A 25,143-nucleotide genomic window follows, 5' to 3' on the forward strand; every position below is an offset into this window, starting at 1 on the left:
GGACCCTCGCTGCTTCCCCTTGAGGAGATGGGGGTGTCCGCCGGCTGTAGGCACTCACCTCGTTCGTGGAGGTCAGCAGAGCGGTGCGGATAGAGTCTCCCGTCCCCCAAGAAGCGTTGGACTTCAAGACAAAATCAGTGGGGGGGTTGTGAGCGACGCCGGCCCCAGAGGCCCAGACCTGAGGAGAGAAAAGATTCAATAAATCATTAGTTCTCATCATCTCCCAGCAGGGGGCGACAGCACAGTGAAGTACTGCAGTCTCAAGTCTAACACATCACGCACACGACCGTGTCTGCCGGCCGGTCCCGTCTCATCTGTGGACAAACAGGACATGTTCTGTCTCTCCACGGATCGGGAAGTCGGGTCTGTGAAAACCATCGGGTGCCGCTGGGAAAAACGGCCCGAGTTGTGTGCAATGGGCATAAGGCTGCGTTCACACCACAGTGAAAAACAGGGTATTTTTTTTGGGTGGGGGGTTGTTTTTTTTAATGGTCATCACGCGGCCGTTTTCAGAACAGTCTCTGAATACCGGCCATCAAAAAATAAAACTTGTTCTATTTTTGGCCGTTTTTTTTGTTTTTTTCAAACTTTATTGTATTTAGTTTTTTTCTTTCCAGTTACAAGAAGCAGAGCATGGCGGTGCCCGCGCCCTGGAGAGAGTGCAGAGATCTGTATGGCGGTGCCCGCGCCCTGGAGAGAGTGCAGAGATCTGTATGGCGGTGCCCGCGCCCTGGAGAGAGTGCAGAGATCTGCATGGCGGTGCCCGTGCCCCGGAGAGAGTGCAGAGATCTGCATGGCGGTGCCCGCGCCCCGGAGAGAGTGCAGAGATCTGTATGGCGGTGCCCGCGCCCCGGAGAGAGTGCAGAGATCTGCATGGCGGTGCCCGCGCCCCGGAGAGAGTGCAGAGATCTGCATGGCGGTGCCCGCGCCCCGGAGAGAGTGCAGAGATCTGTATGGCGGTGCCCGCGCCCTGGAGAGAGTGCAGAGATCTGCATGGCGGTGCCCGCGCCCCGGAGAGAGTGCAGAGATCTGCATGGCGGTGCCCGCGCCCCGGAGAGAGTGCAGAGATCTGTATGGCGGTGCCCGCGCCCCGGAGAGAGTGCAGAGATCTGTATGGCGGTGCCCGCGCCCCGGAGAGAGTGCAGAGATCTGTATGGCGGTGCCCGCGCACCGGAGAGAGTGCAGAGATCTGTATGGCGGTGCCCGCGCCCCGGAGAGAGTGCAGAGATCTGTATGGCGGTGCCCGCGCCCCGGAGAGAGTGCAGAGATCTGTATGGCGGTGCCCGCGCCCCGGAGAGAGTGCAGAGATCTGTATGGCGGTGCCCGCGCCCCGGAGAGAGTGCAGAGCTCTGTATGGCGGTGCCCGCGCCCCGGAGAGAGTGCAGAGCTCTGTATGGCGGTGCCCGCGCCCCGGAGAGAGTGCAGAGCTCTGTATGGCGGTGCCCGCGCCCCGGAGAGAGTGCAGAGATCTGTATGGCGGTGCCCGCGCCCCGGAGAGAGTGCAGAGATCTGTATGGCGGTGCCCGCGCCCCGGAGAGAGTGCAGAGCTCTGTATGGCGGTGCCCGCGCCCCGGAGAGAGTGCAGAGCTCTGTATGGCGGTGCCCGCGCCCCGGAGAGAGTGCAGAGCTCTGTATGGCGGTGCCCGCGCCCCGGAGAGAGTGCAGAGCTCTGTATGGCGGTGCCCGCGCCCCGGAGAGAGTGCAGAGCTCTGTATGGCGGTGCCCGCGCCCTGGAGAGAGTGCAGAGCTCTGTATGGCGGTGCCCGCGCCCTGGAGAGAGTGCAGAGCTCTGTATGGCGGTGCCCGCGCCCTGGAGAGAGTGCAGAGATCTGTATGGCGGTGCCCGCGCCCTGGAGAGAGTGCAGAGATCTGTATGGCGGTGCCCGCGCCCTGGAGAGAGTGCAGAGCTCTGCATGGCGGTGCCCGCGCCCTGGAGAGAGTGCAGAGCTCTGCATGGCGGTGCCCGCGCCCTGGAGAGAGTGCAGAGATCTGCATGGCGGTGCCCGCGCCCTGGAGAGAGTGCAGAGATCTGTATGGCGGTGCCCGCGCCCTGGAGAGAGTGCAGAGATCTGTATGGCGGTGCCCGCGCCCTGGAGAGAGTGCAGAGATCTGTATGGCGGTGCCCGCGCCCTGGAGAGAGTGCAGAGATCTGTATGGCGGTGCCCGCGCCCTGGAGAGAGTGCAGAGATCTGTATGGCGGTGCCCGCGCCCTGGAGAGAGTGCAGAGCTCTGCATGGCGGTGCCCGCGCCCTGGAGAGAGTGCAGAGATCTGCATGGCGGTGCCCGCGCCCTGGAGAGAGTGCAGAGATCTGTATGGCGGTGCCCGCGCCCTGGAGAGAGTGCAGAGATCTGTATGGCGGTGCCCGCGCCCTGGAGAGAGTGCAGAGATCTGTATGGCGGTGCCCGCGCCCTGGAGAGAGTGCAGAGATCTGTATGGCGGTGCCCGCGCCCTGGAGAGAGTGCAGAGATCTGTATGGCGGTGCCCGCGCCCTGGAGAGAGTGCAGAGATCTGTATGGCGGTGCCCGCGCCCTGGAGAGAGTGCAGAGATCTGTATGGCGGTGCCCGCGCCCTGGAGAGAGTGCAGAGATCTGTATGGCGGTGCCCGCGCCCTGGAGAGAGTGCAGAGATCTGTATGGCGGTGCCCGCGCCCTGGAGAGAGTGCAGAGCTCTGCATGGCGGTGCCCGCACCCTGGAGAGAGTGCAGAGATCTGTATGGCAGTGCTCGCGCCCTGGAGAGAGTGCAGAGCTCTGCATGGCGGTGCCCGCGCCCTGGAGAGAGTGCAGAGATCTGTATGGCGGTGCCCGCGCCCTGGAGAGAGTGCAGAGCTCTGTATGGCGGTGCCCGCGCCCTGGAGAGAGTGCAGAGATCTGTATGGCGGTGCTCGCGCCCTGGAGAGAGTGCAGAGCTCTGTATGGCGGTGCCCGCGCCCTGGAGAGAGTGCAGAGCTCTGCATGGCGGTGCCCGCGCCCTGGAGAGTGTGCAGAGATCTGTATGGCAGTGCCCGCGCCCTGGAGAGAGTGCAGAGCTCTGCATGGCGGTGCCCGCGCCCTGGAGAGAGTGCAGAGATCTGCATGGCGGTGCCCGCGCCCTGGAGAGAGTGCAGAGATCTGTATGGCGGTGCCCGCGCCCTGGAGAGAGTGCAGAGATCTGTATGGCGGTGCCCGCGCCCTGGAGAGAGTGCAGAGCTCTGTATGGCGGTGCCCGCGCCCTGGAGAGAGTGCAGAGCTCTGCATGGCGGTGCCCGCGCCCTGGAGAGAGTGCAGAGATCTGTATGGCAGTGCCCGCGCCCTGGAGATAGTGCAGAGCTCTGCATGGCGGTGCCCGCGCCCTGGAGAGAGTGCAGAGCTCTGCATGGCGGTGCCCGCGCCCTGGAGAGAGTGCAGAGATCTGTATGGCGGTGCCCGCGCCCTGGAGATAGTGCAGAGCTCTGCATGGCGGTGCCCGCGCCCTGGAGAGAGTGCAGAGATCTGTATGGCGGTGCCCGCGCCCTGGAGAGAGTGCAGAGCTCTGTATGGCGGTGCCCGCGCCCTGGAGAGAGTGCAGAGATCTGTATGGCGGTGCCCGCGCCCTGGAGAGAGTGCAGAGCTCTGTATGGCGGTGCCCGCGCCCTGGAGAGAGTGCAGAGATCTGTATGGCGGTGCCCGCGCCCTGGAGAGAGTGCAGAGCTCTGTATGGCGGTGCCCGCGCCCTGGAGAGAGTGCAGAGCTCTGTATGGCGGTGCCCGCGCCCTGGAGAGAGTGCAGAGATCTGTATGGCGGTGCCCGCGCCCTGGAGAGAGTGCAGAGCTCTGTATGGCGGTGCCCGCGCCCTGGAGAGAGTGCAGAGCTCTGTATGGCGGTGCCCGCGCCCTGGAGAGTGCAGAGATCTGTATGGCGGTGCCCGCGCCCTGGAGAGAGTGCAGAGCTCTGTATGGCGGTGCCCGCGCCCTGGAGAGAGTGCAGAGATCTGTATGGCGGTGCCCGCGCCCTGGAGAGAGTGCAGAGCTCTGTATGGCGGTGCCCGCGCCCTGGAGAGAGTGCAGAGCTCTGTATGGCGGTGCCCGCGCCCTGGAGAGAGTGCAGAGATCTGTATGGCGGTGCCCGCGCCCTGGAGAGAGTGCAGAGCTCTGTATGGCGGTGCCCGCGCCCTGGAGAGAGTGCAGAGCTCTGTATGGCGGTGCCCGCGCCCTGGAGAGAGTGCAGAGATCTGTATGGCGGTGCCCGCGCCCTGGAGAGAGTGCAGAGCTCTGTATGGCGGTGCCCGCGCCCTGGAGAGAGTGCAGAGATCTGTATGGCGGTGCCCGCGCCCTGGAGAGAGTGCAGAGATCTGTATGGCGGTGCCCGCGCCCTGGAGAGAGTGCAGAGATCTGTATGGCGGTGCCCGCGCCCTGGAGAGAGTGCAGAGCTCTGTATGGCGGTGCCCGCGCCCTGGAGAGAGTGCAGAGCTCTGTATGGCGGTGCCCGCGCCCTGGAGAGAGTGCAGAGCTCTGTATGGCGGTGCCCGCGCCCTGGAGAGAGTGCAGAGCTCTGTATGGCGGTGCCCGCGCCCTGGAGAGAGTGCAGAGATCTGTATGGCGGTGCCCGCGCCCTGGAGAGAGTGCAGAGCTCTGTATGGCGGTGCCCGCGCCCTGGAGAGAGTGCAGAGCTCTGTATGGCGGTGCCCGCGCCCTGGAGAGAGTGCAGAGATCTGTATGGCGGTGCCCGCGCCCTGGAGAGAGTGCAGAGATCTGTATGGCGGTGCCCGCGCCCTGGAGAGAGTGCAGAGCTCTGTATGGCGGTGCCCGCGCCCTGGAGAGAGTGCAGAGCTCTGTATGGCGGTGCCCGCGCCCTGGAGAGAGTGCAGAGATCTGTATGGCGGTGCCCGCGCCCTGGAGAGAGTGCAGAGCTCTGTATGGCGGTGCCCGCGCCCTGGAGAGAGTGCAGAGATCTGTATGGCGGTGCCCGCGCCCTGGAGAGAGTGCAGAGATCTGTATGGCGGTGCCCGCGCCCTGGAGAGAGTGCAGAGATCTGTATGGCGGTGCCCGCGCCCTGGAGAGAGTGCAGAGCTCTGTATGGCGGTGCCCGCGCCCTGGAGAGAGTGCAGAGCTCTGTATGGCGGTGCCCGCGCCCTGGAGAGAGTGCAGAGCTCTGTATGGCGGTGCCCGCGCCCTGGAGAGAGTGCAGAGCTCTGTATGGCGGTGCCCGCGCCCTGGAGAGAGTGCAGAGATCTGTATGGCGGTGCCCGCGCCCTGGAGAGAGTGCAGAGCTCTGTATGGCGGTGCCCGCGCCCTGGAGAGAGTGCAGAGCTCTGTATGGCGGTGCCCGCGCCCTGGAGAGAGTGCAGAGATCTGTATGGAGGTGCCCGCGCCCTGGAGAGAGTGCAGAGATCTGTATGGCGGTGCCCGCGCCCTGGAGAGAGTGCAGAGCTCTGTATGGCGGTGCCCGCGCCCTGGAGAGAGTGCAGAGATCTGTATGGCGGTGCCCGCGCCCTGGAGAGAGTGCAGAGATCTGTATGGCGGTGCCCGCGCCCTGGAGAGAGTGCAGAGATCTGTATGGCGGTGCCCGCGCCCTGGAGAGAGTGCAGAGATCTGTATGGCGGTGCCCGCGCCCTGGAGAGAGTGCAGAGCTCTGTATGGCCGTACATGTGGTGAAAAGTCACAACCAGTTATAATGAATTGACATCCTGATTATAGAATAAAACTTGTAAACATTTAACACAACCGTGGCCGCCTCTCGAACATCCTCTCGCCATTTTCCTCTTATCACTCGGTAAACCTCTATCCTGTGTATTTCTGTCTAACTTCTCGGTATTCTGACCTTCAGCTTCCCCGGGGTCCCCTTTAGATCCTCTGTAAGATCCCATTTAGTTTGCTGAAGCTCCGCCATCACCGCCGCAATATCCAGCTCAGACATTTGTAACAAGAACGGTTTCCATTTTTTGAAAAATCTCGCTGTTTTTCGCTCCTTGTGTATTAAGGCCTCAGTCCAGTCTGAATACAGACAAATCCTCAATTGCTGAACTAGTTGTTCCAGTGTCGGTGCGTTGGCGTCCAGCCAGTTTTTCAGGATACATCTTTTGGCGATGAGTATTATTACGTGTGCTGGTGGAGGTGCGTGTTGTAGCGGAGGTGTGTGTGTCGGCGGAGGTGTGTGTGTCAGCGGAGGTGTGTGTGTTAGCGGAGGTATGTGTGTTAGCGGAGGTGGTATAGATGTGTCCCATAGTTTCGCTATATATGCTAGTATGTCTGACCAGTAGGACATAACCAAATGCCATGGTACAAATCAGTATGTGGTTGGGCATATTTTGGGCATGAATGTATTCGATCTGGTTCTCTACCATACACTTTATTGCCCCTACACTAAGTAAAAACAAAAAACCTGCACATATTAGTTTCTACACGACCGTAATGACCTGAAGAATTCATCGAATGGGTTATTTAGCGTGAAACGTGAGCGGGATAAAAAACCAAAAAAACTATGCCAAGAATCGCTTTTTCCTATATTCACGCCGTAAAAAAAAATTTTTTTTTTCACCCAAAAAAAAATACCATTTCTCTCGCACAAAACAAGGCCTCACACGGCCACGTCAGAGAAAACATAAGAAAGTCATGGCTGCTGAAAGGCAGAGAGGCAAAAACAGAAAAATCGAGCTGGTCATCAAGGTGTTTTCAGGGCCGGTCATTAAGGGGTTAAATAAGCCACTGGACCTCCCGGCCGGGACCTGTATGGGTGACCAGAAGGGCAAGTACTTAGACAATTGGAAAGAGAGGCCCTGCTTCTTCCTCACCTCCTTCCAGCACATTATAGTGTCTCGTAGTATGACGGAAGATTTGACCTCCACCTCGCCCACCTGTATGCCAGTCTGTATCTGCCCATGCTCCAAGACATGTACCAAAGGCTCCAATACCAGGTCAAATAATAGCGGTGACAGTGGGCAGCCCTGCCGCGTTCCCTTGTGTAGCCGAAACGTTGCCGGCTTAAATCCCGGTGTACAAACGGCCGCCGTGGGGTTCTCGTATAATGTTTAGGTCGATTCTAAATGCCCCTCATATGTTACATTTATCCAGGACCACGTCCAGCCACCGCCACTCAACACCATCAGATGCCTTCCAGTAACACAAGTGTCGATTGGTTGAGCGACGTTGGCCGAGCCACAGCCCCGTCCATGACTCCCAAAACCCACCTTATATTCGTAACTGCCGATCTACCCTTAATAAACCCCACCTGGGACGGACCCACCAAGAGAGGCATCAGGTGGGCAAGTCTGGCTGCCGTGGTCCTGGATATCGGCTGGAGGTCCTGCTTTATTATTGATATGGGCCTGTACGAGCTCGGTAATAACCGGTCTATCCCAGGTTTGGGCAGGACCCTGATGTGGGCCGTATTCGCTGCCGCCGGGATGGTCCCACCCCCAACAGGGAGATAAGGTAGGATAGTAACGTCGGGGATATTTCCCACCCAAAATTTCCGCATTCTAAAAAGCTATTTTTCTCCCAGGTGTGTTTCCTGGAGCGGGGCCGGGTCGGCCTTCATGTTACCGAGATGGCGCAGGACCATCGATCGTTTATGTGGGGACAAAAGTCCCTTAACATTCCGTGTCCCTACTCTCATAAAAGGTATGTAAGTTATTAGATTGCGGTGTCTGGCAATGTGACCTGCAGGAGATGTTACACGGTGATAGGGAATAGATGAGGAGTCCGAGCTCCGTGGATTCTGCTATTCCCACTATTTTTGGCTACTTCAATTGCCGGCCTCCTGTAATCTATCATCGTCCAGTTCGAGGTCCCCTCCCCCCCTTCCTCGTCCGACATTATATCTTCCTGGTCGGAGGATGGGCGACTCTCTGCCTGTTTTACTTTCCGGGTTACCGGTGGCATCGTGTCCGTTACCATGCGTTAACTCTGACCAAGTGTGGGTCCTGCCTATGGCAGGATATGCGTGCTGCGGGCGATGGAGGCTGTGGCAGCACGTGGCCGGGGCGTTGCGCAGCAGGAAGATGGCGCTCTCTCTCTCGCAGGGCACCGCTCCGGTGTTTGGCGCTAAAATGATCAGTCCGCGTTAGCGATGTATATAGGAGGTTCCCGGTACCTGTACAGTCGATATCCGGTGCTGTGAGGATGATACACCGCGATTGCCCCGGATCTTGCTCTGTGGTGCTCCGGTCACGTCGTTAATGACCTCCGGTAAGCGCAGGGAGGCGGCTGTCGATGCCGGGATTCGCGGTGTTCGCCTGCTACGGGTTGCAGAGCCGATGCTGACACTCCTGGTGTGTTTTGAGGGTTTGCTGGATATAGTAGTCGGTATTTTTGTAGCGTAGGTCTGGAGCTCCTTTCTCCCTCCTCACATGGCAGCGCTGGAACCGGAAGTCCTTTTGACCGTTTTTATGACCCGACGGCCCCCATAGAAGTCGATGAATCCGTTTTTAACGAGCGTTTTTCAGAAATCAATCCCTGTGACGGCCGTTACATGCTGATCCTGCCCTCACAAGACGACTCCCGGGCACAGCGCTACTCTAACAACTGAGCCGGGGGATGCCCTTGGCGTCACTGTTCATACATGGAGTGTGATGTCAGGCTTTCAGCTATGGAGTCCCCCGCAAGAGCATCATAAGCTGCATGGCTGGAGACTCCTGTCTTGGGAAAGCCCTGTCCATATATAAACAGTGACGTCAGGGGCTCCTCCAGGAGCCGAATCCCCGGCAAGAGCGTCGCCAACGCTTTGGCTAGGGAATTCCACTCCTAGAGGGAGCCCCCATGGCACTATTAATAGGAGGGTGTGTGGTGACATCTTAAAGGGATGTGCGGCACTATCGACAGGGGCAGTGTGTGCGGCACTATCGACAGGGGCAGTGTGTGCGGCACTATCGACAGGGGCAGTGTGTGCGGCACTATCGACAGGGGCAGTGTGTGCGGCACTATCGACAGGGGCAGTGTGTGCGGCACTATCGACAGGGGCAGTGTGTGCGGCACTATCGACAGGGGCAGTGTGTGCGGCACTATCGACAGGGGCAGTGTGTGCGGCACTATCGACAGGGGCAGTGTGTGCGGCACTATCGACAGGGGCAATGTGATGTTTTCAGGGGGTTGGGACAAAAACATTCCTGACAAATGAAATCCATTCAATTGTTTAATGGCCATGAAGAACAGATGGCAAAAAAGCCATTAAGAATGGACAGCCGGTCTTGGGTTCGGACTCCTCCCCAGCGGTCGCGGGTGGGGAGTTTGGGTGCCTGTGGTCCGTGCTATACCCATGGTAGTCGACTATCTCATGTGTCTGCCTCCCACATAGAATTTGATTTGTACATTCGTTACCAATATTAATATTTTGTTTTCTTCAGGACGTCCTCTCCTCTCCCGTCTCTAGAATTGATCTGAATTTACCTTTTATATTCTGGATATTCTGAGAATTTGCTCAGAAATGTTAATATCCCTGTAATTCTTGTAATTTGGGGTTATTGTTTGACCATTTGGTGGTCGCCTCATGTTGAGGCTCCACAATAGATTCTCTTCTGACAAAATGTTCAATAAAAACTCTTATTGGAGAAAACGGACTGGAAATGGATAAAAAATTTGGAGACACAACATGGCCATGAAAGGCGGACAGCTGATCCCTTTTTATTGGCCATTTTTTTCTCACTGTCACTAATAAATTCTCCCATCTAACAGCAGGTGGCGCTCACACTCCACATACAAGCAGCACAGGTCCAGCATTACAGTAAAGCGATTAGGGGAGTCACATCTAACACTCACCGTCAGCGTCTGCCCCGCCTTCAGCGTAGCTCTGGGGGGAAAGCGATATATAATTGGCTTCTCCTCTCCGATCTGACGCTTTATCTGCCAGTTCCCCAACGACTGATCCTGTAATGAAACGCACGTCAATGACCCGCTGCCATATCGGGGGAAGATCTGAGCTCACACGGCTCCAGATAGAGGACCTCGCCGTGTCCACATCACCACCTAGTGGTGGTCTCTATACTGTGTGATCATGTCAGCGGCTCGCTCATCTCCTCACCATGTCCACATCACCACCTAGTGGTGGTCTCTATACTGCATGATCATATGTCAGCGGCTCGCTCATCTCCTCACCATGTCCACATCACCACCTAGTGGTGGTCTCTATACTGCATGATCATATGTCAGCGGCTCGCTCATCTCCTCACCATGTCCACATCGCCACCTAGTGGTGGTCTCTATACTGCATGATCATATGTCAGCGGCTCGCTCATCTCCTCACCATTTCCACATCACCACCTAGTGGTGGTCTCTATACTGCATGATCATATGTCAGCGGCTCGCTCATCTCCTCACCATGTCCACATCGCCACCTAGTGGTGGTCTCTATACTGCATGATCATATGTCAGCGGCTCGCTCATCTCCTCACCTCGCTGGTCTTGTTCTTCAGACGGACAAATTTTCCCTCCACATCGACCTCCTCTACGCCGACCTTGCCGCTGGTCCTGGCGTGCTGGTTGTAACTGGTGACCTTCGCTTCGCCCTCCAGCTTCCTCTTCTTGGATGAAGAGGAGCCTCCCTTCGCCCCCCCGAAATGTACCGTCCGTGAGGTCCTCTTCTGGCCACTGGGACTGGGCGACAGCCGAAGCCTACAGGAACGAGAGGTCTCAAACATTCAATCAAGACACTTATATGCCCCCTATTTATATTTGCCAGGGTGGAAACCAACATGGTCTCTCCCGGTTATATCTGCTGCCAAGAAAGCTGGGTGATCAGGTGCTGTACAGCAAGGACTGATACACCGGCTGTTTCCATATCTCGGCATAACTGGCATGGAAAAATGGGTAACCTATAGAAAAAAGTGCTAATGCCCCCCACAGTCATAGAGGGTACAGTCACCCACCTCTCCTCCTCTCCCTCCAGGAGGCTGCGGTAGGCGTGGATCTCCATGTCTAGAGCTAGCTTGACATCCAGCAGTTCCTGGTACTCATCCAGCTGCTGCTGCATACGAGCCCTCATCTCCGCCATCTCCCGATCCTTCTCTGTCAACGCCCGACGGTTGGAGTCTCTCTCCCGGCTCAGCGAGTCCTCCAAGTCCCGCAGCTTTGCCTCCTTAGCTGCCAGCTGCAGAATGAAAACACACAATGCCGGTGATTATTGTCAGGCTGGTACCACTGCCAACCTGAGAGACCGTCCTGCCAAACTGAGAGACCGTCCTGCTCACCTGTTTCTGCAGCTGACTTAGTTGGGCGCTCAGACTGTCAATCCGGATCCTGCTCTGCTGAATCTCCTCATGAGCCTCACCGACCATCGTACTGTTCCTATCCGCCGAACACTTGGCGTTATCCAGCTGCACCAACATCCAAAACATTCACAGCCGTCAATAACACACTGACATTCATCACTACACATCACTGTCCACAGGGGGGCAGTATTATTGCAGTTCTATTCTTGTATGTAGGAGCAGTATTATAGTAGTTATATTCTTGTATATAGGGGGCAGTATATAGTAGTTATATTCTTGTATATAGGGAGCAGTATTATAGTAGTTATATTCTTGTATAGAGGAGCAGTATTATAGTAGTTATATTCTTGTATATAGGAGCAGTATTATTGCAGTTCTATTCTTGTATGTAGGAGCAGTATTATAGTAGTTATATTCTTGTATATAGAGGGCAGTATTATAGTAGTTATATTCTTGTATATAGGGGTAGTATTATAGTAGTTATATTCTTGTATATAGGAGCAGTATTATAGTAGTTATATTCTTGTATATAGGAGCAGTATTATTGCAGTTCTATTCTTGTATGTAGGAGCAGTATTATAGTAGTTATATTCTTGTATATAGAGGGCAGTATTATAGTAGTTATATTCTTGTATATAGGGGTAGTATTATAGTAGTTATATTCTTGTATATTGGGAGCAGTATTATAGTAGTTATATTCTTGTATATAGGAGCAGTATTATAGTAGTTATATTCTTGTATATACGAGCAGTATTATAGTAGTTATATTCTTGTATATAGAGGGTAGTATTATAGTAGTTATATTCCTGTATATAGGAGCAGTATTATAGTAGTTATATTCTTGTATATAGGAGCAGTATTATAGAAGTTATATTCTTGTATATAGGGGCAGTATTATAGTAGTTATATGATTGTATATAGGAGCAGTATTATAGTAGTTATATTCTTGTATATAGGAGGCAGTATTATAGTAGTTATATTCTTGTATATAGGAGGCAGTATTATAGTAGTTATATTCTTGTATATAGGAGCAGTATTATAGTAGTTATATTCTTGTATATAGGGGTAGTATTATAGTAGTTATATTCTTGTATATAGGAGCAGTATTATAGTAGTTATATTCTTGTATATAGGGGCAGTATTATAGTAGTTATATTCTTGTATATAGGAGCAGTATTATAGTAGTTATATTCTTGTATATAGGAGCAGTATTATAGTAGTTATATTCTTGTATATAGTGGGCAGAATTATAGTAGTTATATTCTTGTATATAGGAGCAGTATTATAGTAGTTATATTCTTGTATATAGTGGGCAGTATTATAGCAGTTATATTCTTGTATATAGGAGCAGTATTATAGTAGTTATATGATTGTATATAGGGGCAGTATTATAGTAGTTATATTCTTGTATATAGTGGGCAGAATTATAGTAGTTATATTCTTGTATATAGGAGCAGTATTATAGTAGTTATATTCTTGTATATAGGGGCAGTATTATAGTAGTTATATTCTTGTATATAGGGGGCAGTATTATAGTAGTTATATTCTTGTATATAGGAGCAGTATTATAGTAGTTATATTCTTGTATATAGGAGGCAGTATTATAGTAGTTATTTTCTTGTATATAGGAGCAGTATTATAGTAGTTATATTCTTGTATATAGTGGGCAGAATTATAGTAGTTATATTCTTGTATATAGGAGCAGTATTATAGTAGTTATATTCTTGTATATAGGGGCAGTATTATAGTAGTTATATTCTTGTATATAGGGGGCAGTATTATAGTAGTTATATTCTTGTATATAGGAGCAGTATTATAGTAGTTATATTCTTGTATATAGGAGGCAGTATTATAGTAGTTATTTTCTTGTATATAGGAGCAGTATTATAGCAGTTATATTCTTGTATATAGGAGCAGTATTATAGTAGTTATATTCTTGTATATAGGAGCAGTATTATAGTAGTTATATTCTTGTATATAGGAGGCAGTATTATAGTAGTTATTTTCTTGTATATAGGAGCAGTATTATAGTAGTTATATTCTTGTATATAGGGGCAGTATTATAGTAGTTATATTCTTGTATATAGGGGGCAGTATTATAGTAGTTATATTCTTGTATATAGGAGCAGTATTATAGTAGTTATATTCTTGTATATAGGAGCAGTATTATAGTAGTTATATTCTTGTATATAGGAGCAGTATTATAGTAGTTATATTCTTGTATATAGGGAGCAGTATTATAGTAGTTATATTCTTGTATATAGGAGCAGTATTATAGTAGTTATATTCTTGTATATTGGGGGCAGTATTATAGTAGTTATATTCTGTATATAGGAGCAGTATTATAGTAGTTATATTCTTGTATATTGGGGGCAGTATTATAGTAGTTATATTCTGTATATAGGAGCAGTATTATAGTAGTTATATTCTTGTATATAGGGGGCAGTATTATAGTAGTTATATTCTTGTATATAGGGGGCAGTATTATAGTAGTTATATTCTTGTATATAGGGGCAGTATTATAGTAGTTATATTCTTGTATATAGAGGGCAGTATTATAGTAGTTATATTCTTGTATATAGGAGCAGTATTATAGTAGTTATATTCTTGTATATAGGAGCAGTATTATAGTAGTTATATTCTTGTATATAGGAGGCAGTATTATAGTAGTTATATTCTTGTATATAGGGGCAGTATTATAGTAGTTATATTCTTGTATATAGGAGGCAGTATTATAGTAGTTATATTCTTGTATATAGGGGCAGTATTATAGTAGTTATATTCTTGTATATAGGGGGCAGTATTATAGTAGTTATATTCTTGTATATAGGAGCAGTATTATAGTAGTTATATTCTTGTATATAGGAGCAGTATTATAGTAGTTATATTCTTGTATATAGGGAGCAGTATTATAGTAGTTATATTCTTGTATATAGGAGCAGTATTATAGTAGTTATATTCTTGTATATTGGGGGCAGTATTATAGTAGTTATATTCTGTATATAGGAGCAGTATTATAGTAGTTATATTCTTGTATATAGGGGGCAGTATTATAGTAGTTATATTCTTGTATATAGGGGGCAGTATTATAGTAGTTATATTCTTGTATATAGGGGCAGTATTATAGTAGTTATATTCTTGTATATAGAGGGCAGTATTATAGTAGTTATATTCTTGTATATAGAGGGCAGTATTATAGTAGTTATATTCTTGTATATAGGGGCAGTATTATAGTAGTTATATTCTTGTATATAGGGGCAGTATTATAGTAGTTATATTCTTGTATATAGGAGCAGTATTATAGTAGTTATATTCTTGTATATAGGGGGCAGTATTATAGTAGTTATATTCTTGTATATAGGGGGCAGTATTATAGTAGTTATATTCTTGTATATAGGAGCAGTATTATAGTAGTTATATTCTTGTATATAGGAGCAGTATTATAGTAGTTATATTCTTGTATATAGGGGCAGTATTATAGTAGTTATATTCTTGTATATAGGAGCAGTATTATAGTAGTTATATTCTTGTATATAGGAGCAGTATTATAGTAGTTATATTCTTGTATATAGGGGCAGTATTATAGTAGTTATATTCTTGTATATAGGGGGCAGTATTATAGTAGTTATATTCTTGTATATAGGGGCAGTATTATAGTAGTTATATTCTTGTAAATAGAGGGCAGTATTATAGTAGTTATATTCTTGTATATAGAGGCAGTGTTATATTCTTGTATATAGGAGCAGTATTATAGTAGTTATATTCTTGTATATAGGGGGCAGTATTATAGTAGTTATATTCTTGTATATAGGAGCAGTATTATAGTAGTTATATTCTTGTATATAGGGGGCAGTATTATAGTAGTTATATTCTTGTATATAGAGGGCAGTATTATAGTAGTTATATTCTTGTATATAGAGGCAGTGTTATATTCTTGTATATAGGAGCAGTATTATAGTAGTTATATTCTTGTATATAGGGGGCAGTATTATAGCAGTTATATTCTTGTATATAGGGGGCAGTATTATAGCAGTTATGTTCTTGTATATAGGGGGCAGTATTATAGTAGTTATATTCTTGTATATAGGGCAGTGTTATAGTAGTTATATTCTTGTATATAGGGAGCAGTATTATAGTAGTTATATTCTTGTATATTGGGGGCAGTATTATAGTAGTTATATTCTGTATATAGGAGCAGTATTATAGTAGTTATATTCTTGTATATAGGGGCAGTATTATAGTAGTTATATTCTTGTATATAGGGGACAGTATTATAGTAGTTATATTCTTGTATATAGGGGGCAGTATTATAGTAGTTATATTCTTGTATATAGGGGGCAGTATTATAGTAGTTATATTCTTGTATATAGGGGGCAGTATTATAGTAGTTATATTCCTGTATATAGGAGCAGTATTATAGCAGTTATATTCTTGTATATAGGGGCAGTATTATAGTAGTTATATTCTTGTATATAGGATGCAGTATTATAGTAGTTATATTCCTGTATATAGGAGCAGTATTATAGTAGTTATATTCTTGTATATAGGAGGCAGTATTATAGTAGTTATATTCTTGTATATAGGAGGCAGTATTATAGTAGTTATATTCTTGTATATAGGGGGCAGTATTATAGTAGTTATATTCTTGTATATAGGGGCAGTATTATAGTAGATATATTCTTGTATATAGGAGCAGTATTATAGTAGTTATATTCTTGTATATAGGGGCAGTATTATAGTAGTTATATTCTTGTATATAGGGGCAGTATTATAGTAGTTATATTCTTGTATATAGGGGCAGTATTATAGTAGTTATATTCTTGTATATAGAGGGCAGTATTATAGTAGTTATATTCTTGTATATAGGGGCAGTATTACAGTAGTTATATTCTTGTATATAGGAGCAGTATTATAGTAGTTATATTCTTGTATATAGGGGCAGTATTATAGTAGTTATATTCTTGTATATAGGGGCAGTATTATAGTAGTTATATTCTTGTATATAGGGGGCAGTATTATGGTAGTTATATTCTTGTATATAGGAGCAGTATTATGGTAGTTATATTCTTGTATATAGGGGGCAGTATTATAGTAGTTATATTCTTGTATATAGGGGGCAGTATTATAGTAGTTATATTCTTGTATATAGGAGCAGTATTATAGTAGTTATATTCTTGTATATAGGGGCAGTATTACAGTAGTTATATTCTTGTATATAGGAGCAGTATTATAGTAGTTATATTCTTGTATATAGGAGCAGTATTATAGTAGTTATGTTCTTGTATATAGGAGCAGTATTATAGTAGATATATTCTTGTATATAGGAGCAGTATTATAGTAGTTATAGTCTTGTATATAGGGGCAGTATTATAGTAGTTATATTCTTGTATATAGGAGCAGTATTATAGTAGTTATAATCTTGTATATAGGGGGCAGTATTATAGTAGTTATATTCTTGTATATAGGAGCAGTATTATAGTAGTTATGTTCTTGTATATAGGAGCAGTATTATAGTAGATATATTCTTGTATATAGGAGCAGTATTATAGTAGTTATAGTCTTGTATATAGGGGCAGTATTATAGTAGTTATATTCTTGTATATAGGAGCAGTATTATAGTAGTTATAATCTTGTATATAGGGGGCAGTATTATAGTAGTTATATTCTTGTATATAGGGGGCAGTATTATAGTAGTTATATTCTTGTATATAGGGGCAGTATTATAGTAGGTATATTCTTGTATATAGGGGCAGTATTATAGTAGTTATATTCTTGTATATAGGAGCAGTATTATAGTAGTTATGTTCTTGTATATAGGAGCAGTATTATAGTAGATATATTCTTGTATATAGGAGCAGTATTATAGTAGTTATAGTCTTGTATATAGGGGCAGTATTATAGTAGTTATATTCTTGTATATAGGAGCAGTATTATAGTAGTTATAATCTTGTATATAGGGGGCAGTATTATAGTAGTTATATTCTTGTATATAGGGGGCAGTATTATAGTAGTTATATTCTTGTATATAGGGGCAGTATTATAGTAGTTATATTCTTGTATATAGGGGCAGTATTATAGAAGTTATATTCTTGTATATAGGGGGCAGTATTATAGTAGTTATATTCTTGTATATAGGGGCAGTATTATAGTAGTTATATTCTTGTATATAGGGGCAGTATTATAGTAGTTATATTCTTGTAGGAGCAGTATTATAGTAGTTATATTCTTGTATATAGGGGGCAGTATTATAGTAGTTATATTCTTGTATATAGGAGCAGTATTATAGTAGTTATATTCTTGTATATAGGGGCAGTATTATAGTAGTTATATTCTTGTATATAGTAGGGGGCAGTATTATAGTAGTTATATTCTTGTATATAGGGGCAGTATTATAGTAGTTATATTCTTGTATATAGGAGCAGTATTATAGTAGCTATATTCTTGTATATAGGAGCAGTATTATAGTAGTTATATTCTTGTATATAGGAGGGAGTATTATAGTAGTTATATTCTTGTATATAGGGAGCAGTATTATAGTAGTTATATTCTTGTATATAGGGGACAGTATTATAGTAGTTATATTCCTGTATATAGGAGGCAGTATTATAGTAGTTATATTCCTGTATATAGGGGGCAGTATTATAGTAGTTATATTCTTGTATATAGGGGGCAGTATTATAGTAGTTATATTCTTGTATATAGGGGCAGTATTATAGTAGTTATATTCTTGTATATAGGGGCAGTATTATAGTAGTTATATTCTTGTATATAGGGGGCAGTATTATATTAGTTATATTCTTGTATATAGGGGGCAGTATTATAGTAGTTATATTCTTGTATATAGGGGGCAGTATTATAGTAGTTATATTCTTGTATATAGGGGGCAGTATTATAGTAGTTATATTCTTGTATATAGGGGGCAGTATTATAGTAGTTATATTCTTGTATATAGGGGCAGTATTATAGTAGTTATATTCTTGTATATAGGGGCAGTATTATAGTAGTTATATTCTTGTATATTGGAGCAGTATTATAGTAGTTATATTCTTGTATATAGGGGCAGTATTATAGTAGTTATATTCTTGTATATAGGGGCAGTATTATAGTAGTTATATTCTTGTATATAGGGGGCAGTATATAGTAGTTATATTCTTGTATATAGGGGGCAGTATTATAGTAGTTATATTCTTGTATATAGGAGCAGTATTATAGTAGTTATATTCTTGTATATAGTGGCAGTATTATAGTAGTTATATTCTTGTATATAGGAGCAGTATTATAGTAGTTATATTCTTGTATATAGGAGCAGTATTATAGTAGTTATATTCTTGTATATAGGGGTCAGTATTATAGTAGTTATATTCTTGTATATAGGGGCAGTATTATAGTAGTTATATTCTTGTATATAGGGGCAGTATTATAGTAGTTATATTCTTATATATAGGAGTATTATAGAAGTTATATTCTTGTATATAGGGGCAGTATTATAGTAGTTATATTCTTGTATATAGGGGGCAGTATTATAGTAGTTATATTCTTGTATATAGGGGCAGTATTATAATAGTTATATTCTTGTATATAGGAGCAGTATTATAGTAGTTATATTCTTGTATATAGAGGGCAGTATTATAGTAGTTATATTCTTGTATATAGGAGCAGTATTATAGTAGTTATATTCTTGTATATAGGAGCAGTATTATAGTAGTTATATTCTTGTATATAGGGGGCAGTATTATAGTAGTTATATTCTTGTATATAGGGGGCAGTATTATAGTAGTTATATTCTTGTATATAGGGGGCAGTATTATAGTAGTTATATTCTTGTATATAGGGGCAGTATTATAGTAGTTATATTCTTGTATATAGGAGCAGTATTATAGTAGTTATATTCTTGTATATAGGAGCAGTATTATAGTAGTTATATTCTTGTATATAGGGGGCAGTATTATAGTAGTTATATTCTTGTATATAGGGGGCAGTATTATAGTAGTTATATTCTTGTATACAGGGGGCAGTATTATTGTAGTTATATTCTTGTATATAGGGGCAGTATTATTGTAGTTATATTCTTGTATATAGGGGCAGTATTATTGTAGTTATATTCTTGTATATAGAGGCAGTATTATAGTAGTTATATTCTTGTATATAGGGGCAGTATTATTGTAGTTATATTCTTGTATATAGAGGCAGTATTATAGTAGTTATATTCTTGTATATAAGAGGCAGTATTATAGTAGTTATATTCTTGTATATAGGGGCAGTATTATAGTAGTTATATTCTTGTATATAGGGGCAGTATTATAGTAGTTATATTCTTGTATATAGGGGCAGTATTATAGTAGTTATATTCTTGTATATAGGGGCAGTATTATAGTAGTTATATTCTTGTATATAGGAGCAGTATTATAGTAGTTATATTCTTGTATATAGGGGCAGTATTATATTAGTTATATTCTTGTATATAGGGGGCAGTATTATAGTAGTTATATTCTTGTATATAGGGAGCAGTATTATAGTAGTTATATTCTTGTATATAGGGGCAGTATTATAGTAGTTATATTCTTGTATATAGGAGCAGTATTATAGTAGTTATATTCTTGTATATAGGGGGCAGTATTATAGTAGTTATATTCTTGTATATAGGGGGCAGTATATAGTAGTTATATTCTTGTATACAGGGGGCAGTATTATTGTAGTTATATTCTTGTATATAGGGGCAGTATTATAGTAGTTATATTCTTGTATATAGGGGCAGTATATAGTAGTTATATTCTTGTATACAGGGGGCAGTATTATTGTAGTTATATTCTTGTATATAGGGGCAGTATTATAGTAGTTATATTCTTGTATATAGGAGCAGTATTATAGTAGTTATATTCTTGTATATAGGAGCAGTATTATAGTAGTTATATTCTTGTATATAGGAGCAGTATTATAGTAGTTATATTCTTGTATATAGAGGCAGTATTATAGTAGTTATATTCTTGTATATAGGGGCAGTATTATAGTAGTTATATTCTTGTATATAGGAGCAGTATTATAGTAGTTATATTCTTGTATATAGGGGGCAGTATTATAGTAGTTATATTCTTGTATATAGGGGCAGTATTATAGTAGTTATATTCCTGTATATAGGGGCAGTATTATAGTAGTTATATTCTTGTATATAGGGGACAGTATTATAGTAGTTATATTCTTGTATATAGGGGACAGTATTATAGTAGTTATATTCTTGTATATAGAGGCAGTGTTATATTCTTGTATATAGGGGGCAGTATTATAGTAGTTATATTCTTGTATATAGGGGCAGTATTATAGTAGTTATATTCCTGTATATAGGGGCAGTATTATAGTAGTTATATTCTTGTATATAGGGGCAGTATTATAGTAGTTATATTCTTGTATATAGGAGCAGTATTATAGTAGTTATATTCTTGTATATAGGAGCAGTATTATAGTAGTTATATTCTTGTATATAGGGGCAGTATTATAGTAGTTATATTCTGTATATAGGGGGCAGTATATAGTAGTTATATTCTTGTATATAGGGGCAGTATTATAGTAGTTATATTCTTGTATATAGGAGGCAGTGTTATAGTAGTTATATTCTTGTATATAGGGGGCAGTATTATAGTAGTTATATTCTTGTATATAGGGGGAAGTATTATAGTAGTTATATTCTTGTATATAGGGGGCAGTATTATAGTAGTTATATTCTTGTATATGGGGGCAGTATTATAGTAGTTATATTCTTGTATATAGGGGCAGTATTATAGTAGTTATATTCTTGTATATAGGGGGCAGTATTATAGTAGTTATATTCTTGTATATAAGGGGAGTATTATAGTAGTTATATTCTTCTATACAGGGGGCGGTATTATAGTAGTTATATTCTTGTATGTAGGGGCAGTATTATAGTAGTTATATTCTTGTATATAGGGGGCAGTATTATAGTAGTTATATTCTTGTATATAGGGGCAGTATTATAGTAGTTATATTCTTGTATATAGGGGCAGTATTATAGTAGTTATATTCTTGTATATAGGGGGCAGTATTATAGTAGTTATATTCTTGTATATAGGGGCAGTGTTATAGTAGTTATATTCCTGTATATAGGAGCAGTATTATAGTAGTTATATTCTTGTATATAGGGGGCAGTATTATAGTAGTTATATTCTTGTATATAGGAGCAGTATTATAGTAGTTATATTCTTGTATATAGGGGGCAGTATTATAGTAGTTATATTCTTGTATATAGGAGCAGTATTATAGTAGTTATATTCTTGTATATAGGAGGCAGTATTATAGTAGTTATATACTTGTATATAGGGGGCAGTATTATAGTAGTTATATTCTTGTATATAGGGGCAGTATTATAGTAGTTATATTCTTGTATATAGGGGGCAGTATTATAGTAGCTATATTCTTGTATATAAGGGCAGTATTATAGTAGTTATATTCTTCTATACAGGGGGCGGTATTATAGTAGTTATATTCTTGTATGTAGGGGCAGTATTATAGTAGTTATATTCTTGTATATAGCGGCAGTATTATAGTAGTTATATTCTTGTATATAGGGGGCAGTATTATAGTAGTTATATTCTTGTATATAGGGGCAGTATTATAGTAGTTATATTCTTGTATATAGGAGCAGTATTATAGTAGTTATATTCTTGTATATAGGGGGCAGTATTATAGTAGTTATATTCTTGTATATAGGGGCAGTATTATAGTAGTTATATTCTTGTATATAGCGGCAGTATTATAGTAGTTATATTCTTGTATATAGGGGCAGTATTATAGTAGTTATATTCTTGTATATAGGGGCAGTATTATAGTAGTTATATTCTTGTATATAGCGGCAGTATTATAGTAGTTATATTCTTGTATATAGGGGGCAGTATTATAGTAGTTATATTCTTGTATATAGGAGGCAGTATTATAGTAGTTATATTCTTGTATATAGGGGGCAGTATTATAGTAGTTATATTCTTGTATATAGCGGCAGTATTATAGTAGTTATATTCTTGTATATAGGGGGCAGTATTATAGTAGTTATATTCTTGTATATAGGGGGCAGTATTATAGTAGTTTTATTCTTGTATATAGGAGGCAGTATTATAGTAGTTATATTCTTGTATATAGGAGCAGTATTATAGTAGTTATATTCTTGTATATAGTAGCAGTATTATAGTAGTTATATTCTTGTATATAGGGGCAGTATTATAGTAGTTATATTCTTGTATATAGGAGCAGTATTATAGTAGTTATATTCTTGTATATAGGGGGCAGTATTATAGTAGTTATATTCTTGTATATAGCGGCAGTATTATAGTAGTTATATTCTTGTATATAGGGGCAGTATTATAGTAGTTATATTCTTGTATATAGGAGCAGTATTATAGTAGTTATATTCTTGTATATAGGGGGCAGTATTATAGTAGTTATATTCTGGTATATAGGGGGCAGTATTATAGTAGTTATATTCTTGTATATAGGAGCAGTATTATAGTAGTTATATTCTTGTATATAGGGAGCAGTATTATAGTAGTTATATGATTGTATATAGGGGCAGTATTATAGTAGTTATATTCTTGTATATATGGGAGCAGTATTATAGTAGTTATATTCTTGTATATAGGGGGCAGTATTATAGTAGTTATATTCTTGTATATAGGGGTCAGTATTATAGTAGTTATATTCTTGTATATAGGGGCAGCATTATAGTAGTTATATTCTTGTATATAGGGGGCAGTATTATAGTAGTTATATTCTTGTATATAGGGGGCAGTATTATAGTGGTTATATTCTTGTATATAGGGGGCAGTATTATAGTAGTTATATTCTTATATATAGGGGCAGTATTATAGTATTTATATTCTTATATATAGGGGCAGTATTATAGTAGTTATATTCTTGTATATAGGGGCAGTATTATAGTAGTTATATTCTTGTATATAGGGGGCAGTATTATAGTAGTTATATTCTTGTATATAGTAGGCAGTATTATAGTAGTTATATTCTTGTATATAGGGGGCAGTATTATAGTAGTTATATTCTTGTATATAGTGGCAGTATTATAGTAGTTATATTCTTGTATATAGGGGGCAGTATTATAGTAGTTATATTCTTGTATATAGTGGCAGTATTATAGTAGTTATATTCTTATATATAGGGGGCAGTATTATAGTAGTTATATTCTTGTATATAGGGGGCAGTATTCTAGTAGTTATATTCTTGTATATAGGAGGCAGTATTATAGTAGTTATATTCTTGTATATAGGAGCAGTATTATAGTAGTTATATTCTTGTATATAGGGGGCAGTATTATAGTAGTTATATTCTTGTATATAGGGGGCAGTATTATAGTAATTATATACTTGTATATAGGAGCAGTATTATAGCAGTTATATTCTTATATATAGGGGCAGTATTATAGTAGTTATATTCTTGTATATAGGGGGCAGTATTAGAGTAGTTATAGTCTTGTATATAGGGGCAGTATTATAGTAGTTATATTCTTGTATATAGGAGCAGTATTATAGTAGTTATATTCTTGTATATAGGTGGCAGTATTATAGTAGTTATATTCTTGTATATAGGAGCAGTATTATAGTAGTTATATTCTTGTATATAGGGGGCAGTATTATAGTAGTTATATTCTTGTATATAGGGGGCAGTATTATAGTAATTATATACTTGTATATAGGAGCAGTATTATAGTAGTTATATTCTTGTATATAGGAGCAGTATTATAGTAGTTATATTCTTGTATATAGGGGCAGTATTATAGTAGTTATATTCTTGTATATAGGGGGCAGTATTATAGTAGTTATATTCTTGTATATAGGGGGCAGTATTATAGTAGTTATATTCTTGTATATAGGGGGCAGTATTATAGTAGTTATATTCTTCTATATAGGAGCAGTATTATAGTAGTTATATTCTTGTATATAGGAGCAGTATTATAGTAGTTATATTCTTGTATATAGGGGCAGTATTATAGTAGTTATATTCTTGTATATAGGGGGCAGTATTATAGTAGTTATATTCTTGTATATAGGGGGCAGTATTATAGTAGTTATATTCTTGTATATAGGGGGCAGTATTATAGTAGTTATATTCTTGTATATAGGAGCAGTATTATAGTAGTTCTATTCTTGTATATAGGGGGCAGTATTATAGTAGTTATATTCTTGTATATAGGGGGCAGTATTATAGTAGTTATATTCTTGTATATAGGAGCAGTATTATAGTAGTTCTATTCTTGTATATAGGGGGCAGTATTATAGTAGTTATATTCTTGTATATAGGAACAGTATTATAGTAGTTATATTCTTGTATATAGGGGCAGTATTATAGTAGTTATATTCTTGTATATAGGAGCAGTATTATAGTAGTTCTATTCTTGTATATAGGGGGCAGTATTATAGTAGTTATATTCTTGTATATAGGGGGCAGTATTATAGTAGGATTTCAGGAAATGAAGTGAATACAATGCTTTGCTGCGCCCTGTGTCCCCCCCAGGCGGCCCCCCTATATTACCTTGGCATTGTAAGTCTTCTCCAGCTCCTCTTTGTACAGGGAGATCTGTCCCTCGTGTTGGGCTCGTAGATCCTGCAGAGCGTCAGCCAGTTTACTTTCAAAGTCGCGCTGGCGGCCGCTGTCTATCTCCACCAGTCGTGTATCTTGACGCGTCTTGGTCTCTCGCAGCTCCTGCAGAAAGAATAGAGGCGCGGTCACCCAAACGCCAAAATGGCGGCATCTCCTATAGAGCGCTGCCCTGTATAGGACGCAGCAAGGATTGTGTACCGACCTCACTGTAGATGCTCTTCTGGAACTCCAACTCTTCTCTTAGCGTCTGGTTACGGTTTTCGGCGTCGACGCGGCGCAGCATCTCATCCTGAAGCTGCTTCTTGGAATCCGCGAGGCTCACCTCCAACTGCGGAGAGGATTACTGAGTGAGGCGGCGTATACAGTGAATAAT

General features: G+C 42.3%; 1 protein-coding gene across 3 annotated transcripts in view; it reads right to left on the bottom strand.

Moving 5' to 3' along the window:
• The window catches only part of LMNA (lamin A/C), a 45,505-nt gene that overhangs the window by 2,385 nt on the left and 17,977 nt on the right, over positions 1–25,143 (bottom strand). For all 3 annotated transcript variants that reach the window (XM_075843998.1, XM_075843997.1, XM_075843996.1), the window contains 7 exons: positions 24,973–25,098; positions 24,702–24,872; positions 11,136–11,261; positions 10,815–11,035; positions 10,341–10,560; positions 9,709–9,816; positions 59–178 (listed from right to left, as the gene is read on the bottom strand). In XM_075843998.1, coding sequence (XP_075700113.1) covers positions 59–178; positions 9,709–9,816; positions 10,341–10,560; positions 10,815–11,035; positions 11,136–11,261; positions 24,702–24,872; positions 24,973–25,098 — 1,092 coding nt within the window. The remainder of the gene's footprint in view (positions 1–58; positions 179–9,708; positions 9,817–10,340; positions 10,561–10,814; positions 11,036–11,135; positions 11,262–24,701; positions 24,873–24,972; positions 25,099–25,143) is intronic.

The sequence above is a fragment of the Rhinoderma darwinii genome, chromosome 12, assembly GCF_050947455.1.
Source record: "Rhinoderma darwinii isolate aRhiDar2 chromosome 12, aRhiDar2.hap1, whole genome shotgun sequence".
Classification (NCBI taxonomy): Eukaryota; Metazoa; Chordata; class Amphibia; order Anura; family Rhinodermatidae; genus Rhinoderma; species Rhinoderma darwinii.